The sequence below is a fragment of the Oncorhynchus mykiss genome, chromosome 30 (genome assembly GCF_057628025.1).
Source record: "Oncorhynchus mykiss isolate SJ-2025 chromosome 30, ASM5762802v1, whole genome shotgun sequence".
Taxonomy (NCBI): domain Eukaryota; kingdom Metazoa; phylum Chordata; class Actinopteri; order Salmoniformes; family Salmonidae; genus Oncorhynchus; species Oncorhynchus mykiss.
Genome location: NC_143051.1, coordinates 40,512,644 through 40,524,652, shown reverse-complemented (window position 1 = coordinate 40,524,652; position 12,009 = coordinate 40,512,644). Strand labels below are relative to the sequence as shown.

The 12,009-nt window shown below is 41.7% G+C and overlaps 1 protein-coding gene across 4 annotated transcripts in view; it reads left to right on the top strand.

Moving 5' to 3' along the window:
* LOC110531058 (putative ATP-dependent RNA helicase ddx6) overlaps positions 1–12,009 on the top strand; it is a 48,771-nt gene that overhangs the window by 21,910 nt on the left and 14,852 nt on the right. For all 4 annotated transcript variants that reach the window (XM_090228313.1, XM_036970974.2, XM_090228312.1 and 1 more), the window contains exons 7-9: positions 526–620; positions 927–1,049; positions 6,668–6,796. In XM_090228313.1, coding sequence (XP_090084439.1) covers positions 526–620; positions 927–1,049; positions 6,668–6,796 — 347 coding nt within the window. The remainder of the gene's footprint in view (positions 1–525; positions 621–926; positions 1,050–6,667; positions 6,797–12,009) is intronic.

Sequence of the window (12,009 nt, the reverse complement as noted above, 5' to 3'; positions counted from 1 at the left end):
TCACAAAGAATTTGTCAATTGGCCATAATCAACATTTTGCAATGGCCATTTCTCTCTCTGGACCTGAAACACATCTGTGGTTTGAATTTAAAAGGGCAAGTCTGTAAGCTCAGCCAAAGGATATCAACGATCTGGAAGGATTCTGTATGGAGGAATGGTCTAAGAACGCTTGTAGAACATTTTAGAAAAAGGCTCAGTGCCGTTATCCTTGCAAGGTATGGTATTGCAAACGTGTGTCAATCATTTTGACCCCCTACCTTTTTTGAGAATAAAGTTATTTGTTAATTACTACTAATTGTTAAACAAAATCTCCTGAGCAATTGTATAATATAATTTCCCGATTTTTGTTTTGCGCATTTGATATAGTGCTGTATTTGAATTATTTGTCATTTTTGCTAGTCTTTATCAAGGATGTCAGTTATGGACCCCACTGTACACTACAAGCAAGTCACACAATCTCAAATCTGTACACTTGCACGTCTGTAATGGTGGTGTTTCTGATATTTATTTATTTTTCACTCTTAGTGCATGTGGTCATAGCCACACCTGGCAGGATCTTGGACTTGATAAAGAAGGGCGTGGCCAAAGTGGATAGAGTTCAGATGATGGTGATGGATGAGGTGAGTGTGTGAATACATGTGGCACTTGAGTCAATCAACCACTCACTATACTCAGCTACTGTAGATGACTCCAGAGAATCAGTCCATGAGCTATTTTGTTACAAGCCACTCAATATTCTTCATCAGGGCCCATCAAATCTGTTCTGGTGTATCTATCTACCAAAGAGGTTCAAAGGGCTACATGTAATATTTTCCCCTGCAGCCAGCGCTGTATGTCAATTACATACTAGTAGTAGCAAATTAATTTCTACTTTTTAGAACACTGCTAATGCTCCTCTTAATAATAATGTAATATATTCCTCACAGGCGGACAAGCTGCTGTCTCAGGACTTTGTGGTGCTCATCGAGGATATCATCAGCTTCCTGGGCAAGGGCCGTCAGATCCTGCTGTACTCTGCCACCTTCCCCATCAGCGTGCAGAAGTTCATGGTGAGTAGTGCCACATGGCGCTGAGCCACAAGTTGGCAGCCATGTGGTCTCACCAACAGGCCAGTCTGTTTTGCTTTTCCATAATGATACGATATACAGTGCATTTGGAAAGTATTCAGACCCCTTTACCCGTGCCTTATTCAGACCCCTTGACCCTTGCCTTATTCCAAAATTAATGAAAAAATATACATCACTTATACACACAAAGCAAAAACTGGTTTTGATATTTCTGCAAATTTATTACAAAAAGCAACAAAACATACCTTATGTAAATAATTATTCAGACCCTTTGTTGTGAGACTTGAAGTCTGCATCCTGTTTCCATTGCTCATCCTTGAGATGTTTCTACAACTTGATTGGAGTCCACCGGTGCTAAATTCAATTGATCGGACATGATTTGGAAAGGCACACACCTTTCAATATAAGGTCCCACAGTTGACAGTGCATATCAGAGCAAAAACCAAGGAATGAGGTGGAAGGAATTGTCCGTAGACCTAGACAGGATTGTGTCGAGGCACAGATTTGGGGAAGGGTACCAAAACATTTCTGCAGCATTGAAGGTCCCCAAGAGCACAGTGGCCTCCATCATTCTTAACCTCTTGAAACTAGGGGGCACTATTTTCATTTTTGGAAAAATAACGTTCCCAAAGTAAACAGGCTATTTTTCAGGACAAGATAATAGACTATGCATATAAATGACAGCTTGGGATAGAAAACACTCTAAAGTTTCCAAAACTGTAAAAAAAATAGTCTGAGTATAACAGAACTGATATTGCAGGTGAAAGCCTGAGAGAAATCCAATCAGGAAGTGACTCTTATTTAGAAACCTCTGCGTCCCTATTGAGCAGTGAAAGGGATATCAAAACAGATTCTTTTTTCTATGGCTTCCCTAATGTGTCTTGTGTCACAAGACACAGTTTCAGGCTTTTATTTTGAAAAATGAGCGTGAGCGACAACATTGCGTCAGTGGTCACCTGGTGGCTCTGAGTGATATGTGCGTAAAAGACAAATGCAGCCATTGTTTCTCTCGCTCCTACTATAAGAAGCTAACTGACCCGGTTGATATATTATTGAATAGATATTTGAAAAACATCTTGAGGATTGATTATAAAAAACATTTGCCATGTTTCTGTCTATTATGGATATAATTTGGAATATTTTTGTCGTGACCGCAATTTCCGGTCGATTTCTCAGCCAAATGTGAAGAACAAACGGAGCTATTTCGGCTACAAAAATAATCTTTATGGAAAAAAAGAACATTTGCTATCTAACTGGGAGTCTCGTGAGTGAAAACATCCGAAGCTCATCAAAGGTAAACGATTTAATTGGATTGCTTTTCTGATTTTCGTGACCAAGCTGCCTGCTGCTAGCTAGGCATAATGCTATGCTAGGCTATCGATAAACTTACACAAATGCTTGTCTTGCTTTGGCTGGAAAGCATAATTTCAAAATCTGAGATGACAGGGTGATTAACAAAAGGCTAAGCTGTGTTTCAATATATTTCACTTGTGATTTCATGAATATGAACTGAGCAATCTGGGGAGAAGTGCCTTGGTCAGGGAGGTGACCAAGAACCCAATGCTCACTCTGACAGAGTTCTAGAGTTCCTCTGTGGAGATAGGATAACCTTTCAGAAGGATAACCATCTCTGCAGCACTCCAACAATAATGGCCTTTTATGGTAGAGTGCCCAGACAGAAGCTACTCCTCAGTAAAAGGCACATGACAGCCCGCTTGGAGTTTGCCAAAAGGCACCTAAAGGACTCTCAAACCATGAGAAACAAGATTCTCTGGTCTGATGAAACCAAGATTGAACTCTTTGGTCTGAATGCCAAACGTCACATCTGGAAGAAACCTGGCTTCCTCCCTATGGTGAAGCATGGTAGTGGCAGAGTCATGCTGTGGATGTTTTTCAGTGGCAGGGACTGTGAGACTAGTCAGGATCAAGGGAAAGATGAGCCGAGCAAAGTCCAGAGCAATCTTTGATGGAAACCTGCTCCAGAGCGCTCAGGACCTGTCTGTGGCAATGGTTCACCTTCTAACAGGACAACGATCCTAAGCACACAACCAAGACAACTCAGGAGTGGCTTCGGGACAAGTCTTTGAGTGGACCAGCCATAGCCCGGAATTGAACGATCGAACACCTCTGGAGAGACTTGAAAATAGTTGTGCAGCGTCCCTCCCATCCATCTGAATTTGAGAGGATCTGTAGAGAAGAATGGGAGAAACTCTCCAAATACAGGTGTGCCAAGCTTGTAGCGTCATAGCTAAGACAATTTGAGGCTGTAATTGCTTCCAAAGGTGCTTCAACAAAGCACTGAGTAAAAGGGTCTGAATACTGAGAATGTGGTATTTCAGTTTTGTAAATTTGAATACAGCTGTACCATAACAAAATGTGGAAAAAGTCCAGTTGTCTGAATACTTTCCAAATGCACTGTAAAGTCGTGGCCAAAATTTTCCAAGTCTGCTGCCTCAGCAATTTGCATCTACTCCATTATGTTATGAAGAGTGATCAGATGAATTGCAATTAATTCCAAAGTCCCTCTTTGCCATGCAAATGGACTGAATCCCCCAAAAACATTTCCACTGCATTTCAGCCCTGCCACAGAAGGACCAGCTGACATCATGTCAGTGATTCTCTCTTTAACACAGGTGTGAGTGTTGACGAGGACTGGAAGGCTGGAGATCACTCTGTCATGCTGATTGAGTTCGAACAACAGACTGGAAGCTTCAAAAGGAGGGTGGTGCTTGGAATCATTGTTCTTCCTCTGTCAACCATGGTTACCTGCAAGGAAACACGCACTGTCATTGCTTTGCCCAAAACGGGCTTCACAGGCAAGGATATTGCTGCCAGTAAGATTGCACCTAAATCAACCATTTATCGGATCATCAAGAACTTCAAGGAGAGCGGGTCAATTGTTGTGAAGAAGGCTTCAGGGCGCCCAAGGAAGTCCAGCAAGCGCCAGGACCGTCTCCTAAAGTTGATTCAGCTGCGGGATCGGGGCACCACCAGTACAGAGCTTGCTCAGGAATGGCAGCAGGCAGGTGTGGTGCATCTGCACGCACGGTGAGGGGTGACTTTTGGAGGATGTCCTGGTGTCAAGAAGGGCAGCAAAGAAGCCACTTCTCTCCAGGAGAAACATCAGGGACAGACTGATATTCAGCTAAATGTACAGGGATTGGACTGCTGAGGTAAAGTCATTTTCTGATGAATCCCATTTCCGATTTTTTGGGGCATCCGGACAAAAGCTTGTCCGGAGAAGACAAGGTGCCCCCTGCACTGCAGCCCGCAGAGTTTGGACCACATGTTCAGTCTGACTGATCATAGCCTTATTATCCACTGACAGCCCACTAACAAGCCAGGAAGCAAAGTCTGCACACACTATATATGGCAGGCATAGTTGGAGAGTATCCTGGTGTTGACAGTCAGTTGTCTGAGTCTGCACAGGAGGTACCGTTGTTGTTGGTGTTTTTATTTTTATTGATGTTCTGCCTTAAGTGTGCGCTATCCATGTTTGTTCCCTTGTACTTAACTCAATCTCTACACCACCCAGGACTAGGTGGCTCATTGATTTCCGGAGGAAGGCAGACCCAATGTGCAGTTATTTTGTTTTGAGTCTGAGGTAGTTATTGCACTAGTCATGAACCATGTTTACTTCTGTTTGGAAATGCAGTGTGTCATCGGTGAGGTCGACACGCTGTCATCTTCATATTTCACTGCCAAGCAGTCCCCTTCGGAGCCTCTTAGATCATTGGTAGGGCTGTGGCAGTCACAATTTCGTCAGCCGGTGATTGTCAAGCAAATAACTGTCGGTCTCACAGTAATTGACAGTTCATTAACATAACATTTAGCATCTTCTGGCTTTCACATAGCCTACAAGCTACTAATGCAGACGTTTGGAACATCTACTTTAAAAAAATGTCTAAATGTCTATCCATGTTATATAGCCTACACCTTAACAATATGCATTACCTTATATTACATTTTCAATACCTTGCTTCTTTAGACAAGTCTAAAATAAATAAGATATGAAGAAAATGTAGTCTATTTCAGAAGAACAGAATAGCGTACTCTTGAGTTGTCCTGATGTGGCTATGGGCTACATTTAGCAGACAAGATTTGCTTAGAATTCCGGGGCATTATTTTATAGTATGAAGAATACAATTGAACAAAGCTGAATAAAATGTGAAGGATATTTTCTTCACAAACGATTTGAGGGAGCGCTTACATGCGGCTATTCTGTGTTGAGCGGTTAACAAAGAAATATGCTTAATTTAGAGTTATTAATGTAACTTTAGTAGTTCTACAAATGTTGGGCTCTGTTTGGATGTTTAATACATTGTAAGGCTGCATGATGCGACTAATGATTTGAAAAAAGTAGCTTGAAAGGCATGAACTCTGCATTGTTTTTTCACAATTTAACAAGTACTTGATAATGCCTAGAATTTCATGGCGGGATCCCCTTCATGTGGCTGTAATGCACCCTAAAAGAAACCATGCTGTCTACGGCCAGTGGCCATTGTGCCCTTCTCCCTGAGTGCTCCGAAGCACCTCTCACTCACATGGCTCTCCATGTGACTGGGTCTTTCTCACAGGCTACAAGTGAAGACGCGCAGTTGCGTCCCCGCTGTGTCCGTGTCCTTATCCATGTTCCGTTAGCGGAAAACATTATCAAAGGTGACCGCAAATTAAATTATGTATGTAATGATTTTATTATAAAGGGGCATTTTTATGGTGAAAATGAACTTCCCCAAACTTGAAACTCATGCACTGCTTATGTGTATACCAGTTAGGCTCTACAGCCCTTGTAAAGTGGATTAATGTGCTTAATTTTCATAAATTCATTAAAAATCCTACAATGTGTTTTTCTGGATTTTTTTCTTCTCATTTTGTCTGTCATAGCTGAAGTGTACCTATGATGAAAATTATAGGCCTCATCTTTTTAAAAGGGAGAACTTGCACAATTGGTGGCTGACTAAGTACTTTTTTGCCCCACTGTAGCTTGGTAAACCCCCCCCCCCCAGCTTAGACAGATCTTAGATGTCTGCCAGCTCATCTGCGCTTTCCTTCAGTAGCTGTCCCTTGATAAAAAAAATGTGTCTGGTCCTTTTCGCTTTGTTGGATTTGACTCTTGAAGACCTGTCTCACCACCTCCAATGGTTTTCTCCATCCAAGGCGTAGAGGTTCAGTTGCTGCCTCTGGCTTTCTGTTACAGTGGAGAAGTCATCATTATAAAAGTGTTGTTTATTGACAAACTGATCCTTGTCCTTTTTGTTTTTCCCTTGGGTTTCTTCTTGGCTTGCCCCGGTAGGGTTTGCAAGGCCCTGCCAGGCCTGCTTGAGGTTCACTGTGTGGAACATGGTTCCACTAGCTTTTTGTAGTTGTCCTTAGCTTGGGTTATATGTATTTTTTCTGTCCTTTGCAGGGTTTTCAGTTCTTGGTTGCCAGCAGAAAAGGCTATTTTTTTCGTCTAGCTACAAGGGTCTAGTCGTGTGTGTAGGCAGGCGCACATGTTTGTAGTTATTCCAGCATTGATTTACTCAGGCACTTCCATAACCCTCTACTCTCCCTTTTTTTATTTCCCTATCCCCACTCCCTGTCTTCCCTCTCTCCTCCAGGCCAAGCACCTGCATAAGCCATATGAGATCAACCTGATGGAGGAGCTGACTCTGAAGGGCATCACCCAGTACTACGCCTACGTCACTGAGAGACAAAAGGTCCACTGTCTCAACACACTCTTCTCCAGGGTAAGCCTTGGCACTAATCACCACAAACGCATGTGAATGTACATGTAGTCTGGAATGTGGGCACAGATTAGTATACCATAACCATAGAGCCTTTACAGGCAACCTTTATTAACATTTGTCTAACTCAGTGGTTCCCAAACTTGTATAGTCCTGTACACCTTCAAACATTAAACCTTCAGCTGTGTACCCCCTCTATAGCACCAGGTTCAGTGCACTCAAATGGTTTTTTTTTGCCATCATTGTAAGCTTGCCACACACACACACACACACACACACACACACACATGCTATACAATAATACATGTCTTAACTTCTTATGGCTGAGATCCCGTTACCGGGAGCGATATAACAACATCCAGTGAAAGTTCAGGGCGCCATATTCAAAAGAACAAATCTCATAATTAAAATTCCTCAAACATACATGTATTTTATATCGTTTTCAAGGTAGTCTTGTTGTTAATCCCACCACAGTGTCCGATTTCAAATAAGATTTACGGGGAAAGCACCACAAATGATTGTTAGGTCACCAACAACTCACTAAAATACACAGCCAATTTTACCAGCCAAAGAGAGAGAAAAAGCACAAATAGAGAAATGAATCACTAACCTTCTGATAATCTTTATCAGAGGACACTCATAGGACTTCATGTTACACAATACATGCATGTTTTGTTTGATAAAGTTCATATTTATATCCGAAAATCTGAGTTTACATTGGCGTGTTACATTCACTAGTTCCAAAAACATCCAGTGATTTTGCTTAGCCACATCATTCAACAGAAATACTCATCATAAATGTAGATGATAATACAAGTTATACACATGGAATTATAGATATACCTCTCCTTAATGCAACCGCTGTGTCAGATTAAAAAAAAACAGAAAAAGAAACCCATGCAATAATCTGAGACGGCGCTCAGAAGTAAAATCACCACAGCCGCAAAGATGGCGTCAACATAAACAAGAAATTACATGATAAATATTCCCTTACCTTTGATCTACATCAGAAAGCACTCCAGGAATCCCAGGTCCACAATAAATGTTTGTTTTGTTCAAAAATGTCCGTTATTTATGTCCAAATACCTTATTTTGTTAGCGCGTTTGGTATACATATCCAAACGCTAATTCTGGTCAGTGTTATATCGGACAAAAACTTCAAAAAGTAATATTACCTGTCGAAGAAACATTTCAAACTAAGTACAGAATCAATCATTAGGATGTTTTTAACATATAGCTTCAATAAAGTTCCAACCGGAGTACTCCTTCTTGTCTTCGTGAGCAATGGAACGCAAGTGACTACCATGAGGAATAAACATGATCAGAAAATGGCTGACTGCCAGACACCTGACTGATTCTGCTATCATTCACTCCCACAACATCATAGAAGTCTCATTAGAATTTATATTGATGGTTGACATCTAGTGGAACCCCTAGGCAGTGCAACATCATTCATATCTCAAGAGGATTTTATTGGGGACTCTGGTGAATACATACAAAGCTCAGATTTCTGACTTCCTGTTTTGATTTCAACTCAGGATTTTGCCTGCCATATGAGTTCTGTTATACTCACAGACATCATTCAAACAGTTTTAGAAACTTTAGAGTGTTTTCTATCCAATACTAATAATGCATATATTAGAAATTGAGACTGAGGAGCAGGCCGTTTAATTTAGGCACCTTATTCATCCAAGCTACTCAATACTGCCCCCCAGCCATAAAAAGTTAAACATAAGAGTGAGTGTGAGGTTTTTGTCCCAACCCTGCTTGTGGGAAGTGACAAAGAGCTCTTATAGGACCAGGACACAAATAATAATAATCAACAATTAAAATTAAAAATTTTAATTACCCCCTTTTTCTCCCCAATTTTGTGGTATCCAGTTAGTAGTTACTGTCTTGTCTCATCGCTTCAACTTCCACACGGACTCGGGAGAGGCGAAGGTCGAGAGCCATGCGTCCTCCGAAACACAACACAACCAAGCCGCACTGCTTCTTAACACAGCGCGCATCCAACCCGGAAGCCAGCCGCACCAATGTGTCGGAGGAAACACCGTACACCTAGTGACCTGGTCAGCGTGCACTGCGCCCGGCCCGCCACAGGAGTGAGCGAAGAGACAAGGATATCCCTGCCGGCCAAACCCTCCCTAACCCGGACGATGCTAGGCCAATTGTGCGCTGCCCCATGGGCCTCCCGGTCGCGGCCGGCTGCGAAAGAGCCTGAGCTTGAATCCAGAGTCTCTGGTGGCACAGCCCACTGCGCCCCTAATAATCAATCATTTTGCTCTTTATTTATCCATCTTACATATAAAATCGTATTTGTTTATACAAAATTGTGAATAACTCACCACAGGGCAATGAAGGGTGTGCTTGAAAAGATGCACATAATTCTGCAATGTTGTATTGGGTAGAGAGTCTGTCTTGAATCATTTTCCACACAGTCTGCGCCTGTATTTAGTTTTCATGCTAGTGAGGGCCGAGAATCCACTCTCACATAAGGTACGTGGTTGCAAATGGCATAAATGTCTTAACAGCACGATTTGCCAAGGCAGAATACTCTGAGCGCAGCCCTATCCGGAAATCTGGCAGTGGCTTCTGATTAAATTACATTTTCACAGAACCGCTTGTTGCAATTTCGATGAGGCTCTCTTGTTCAGATATCGGTAAGTGGACTGGAGGCAGGGCATGAAAGGGATAACAAATCCAGTTGTTTGTGTCGTCCGTTTCTGGAAAGTAACTGCACACCCAGCTCACTCAGGTACTTCGCTATATCACATTTGACATAGACCGTAAGCTTGAGTTCATTTTCACACAAAATATCATACAGTGATGGGAAGACATGCGTGTTGTCCTTGTTAATGCAGACAGAGCTCCAACTTCTTAATCATCGCCACAGTTTGGTCCCGCACATTGAATATAGTTGTGGAGAGTCCCTGTGATCCTAGATTCAGATCATTCAGGTGAGGGGAAAAAAATCACCCAGATATGCCGGTCATGTGAGAAACTCCTCATCAGTCAAGCTGTCAGACAAGTGAAAATTATAGTCAGTAAAGTACTTTAAGCTCATCTCTCAATCAAAAAAAACAACATGTGAACACGTTGCCCCTTGATAACCAGCACACTTCTGTATGTTGTAAAAGCGTTATATGGTCGCTGCCCATATCATTGCATAGTGCAGAAAATACACGAGAGTTCGGGGACCTTGCTTTAACAAAGTTAACCATTTTCACGGTAGTGTCCAAAACGTCTTTCAAGCTTTCAGGCAGCAAGAGCCTCTCAGTGGATGCTACAGTGTACCCAAGTGAAGTCGGGAGCAACTGCTTGCACGCATGTTACCACTCCACGATGTCTCCCTGTTATGGCTTTTGCATCTTCAGTACAGATACCAACACATCATTTAACAAAAATATTTTTTTACCCCGTTTTCTCCCCAATTTCGTGGTATCCAATTGTTAGTAGTTACTATCTTGTCTCATCGCTACAACTCCCATACGGGCTCGGGAGAGATGAAGGTCAAAAGCCATGCGTCCTCCGAAACACAACGCAACCAAGCCGCACTGCTTCTTAACATAGTGCGCATCCAACCCGGAAGCCAGCCGCACCAATGTGTCGGAGGAAACACCGTGCACCTGGCGACCTGGTTAGCGTGCAATGCGCCCGGCCCGCCACAGGAGTCGCTAGTGCGCGATGAGACAAGGATATCCTTACCGGCCAAACCCTCCCTAACCCGGACAACGCTAGGCCAATCGTTTGTCTATCACTCTATTTGTAGCCAGTTGATGTGAAAACTGTCTTTTGGGTTGACAGAAATACTTTCCCCCAAACCTTCTCAATTAAATGTTAATTGCAAAGTAAGCTTACCTGGCAGAAGTATACCATGAGTAAGTTTATCATTTGTATCTATTTGTTATTTTTACACTTTGCCATGAAATGAGCAGCAGCAGTACAGAACCATCGCCGGACCGGCACATTAGATGGCACATTCCTCACTTGCTAGATGCGCAATTAAAGGGGATTTCAACTTCAATCAAAATGTGTTATTTCTCTTCCAGCCTTATAAATAAATTGTCCTCTGATGTAATTTCACCATTGACATGGACTCAAAACATCCAATGTTTCTCTATCAACAATTGATATTGAGAGTGAAAAACAAAAATGAATTTAAACAAAATACAGCAGTATAGTTTGAGTAAATATCAAACATGTCTGATTTCTTTTTTTTTAGGGCCCCCCTTTGTTTTATTTCCCATTATTTGACTGTGTATATTGGCAGAACAGTGCACTACTTTCTCTTGTACACTAAGGACCTGGGGAAGAATAATGTGCCTATTTAATGGCTAGGAAAAAAAGAGTAGCTGGAGATTTCTTTTTTTCTTCTATTTTTTTCTAAAAGTAGCTCTCATGCTAGAAAAGGTTGCAGACTCCTGATTTAGATATCCTTGAGTTATACAATGTTTCAAAGTAGGCGACAGTGTTTTGAATGGGTGAGTGAATTTGAGAGCAAATAGTGTTAACAAACTAGCATAGCCTACCTATGTATTTTGCTTAGTGGCGCGCACTGTTGAGTTTTGGCCACATGAGCGATGCAGTGGTGTTTGTTTTACTGTAACCTTATTCTATGCTTTTATATTTGTTGCTTCTATGTAGGAATACTATTGTGATCTTGCAGACATTTGATCTAACTTTAATTAACACGCACCATTTGCCTGAGTAGCCTGTTCTTTACTAGCCTGGGAACCAGTCTCTTTAGCTAATCCAGCCAAAGACTGGCCTTCCTGCCATCTTCAAATATGAATATTCTATAATGAATTTGAGGAGAACAGAGGATTTGATTATGTAAATATTGGAACTTTTTTTGTTTGTCCAGACGAAAGTCTGTCGAAGTTTGCTAGCTCATGTCTAAATTCTCACACTAAATACAAAAACTTGCCTAGCTAAAAGCTACTTTTTTTACATTCAATTTTTGAGGGCCAAATGTTGTCATGGAACATATTAATCTTATTTCCAATGAGCAACTCTGCCGTAAATGAACGTTGAGATTGCCGAAAGGCCAATTTCTTTGCAATGTCCGGGAAAAGTTGGAACCACAGCCACTGATCTTTTAAACCCACTTCAGATGTGTTTACATTCATGTTAAACCATTGCCTAAGACCTGCCAGAACCCTGTATTTGTTTTTGTTTAAGGCTTTGAGATTCTCATTATGATGAAAAGTGCTATA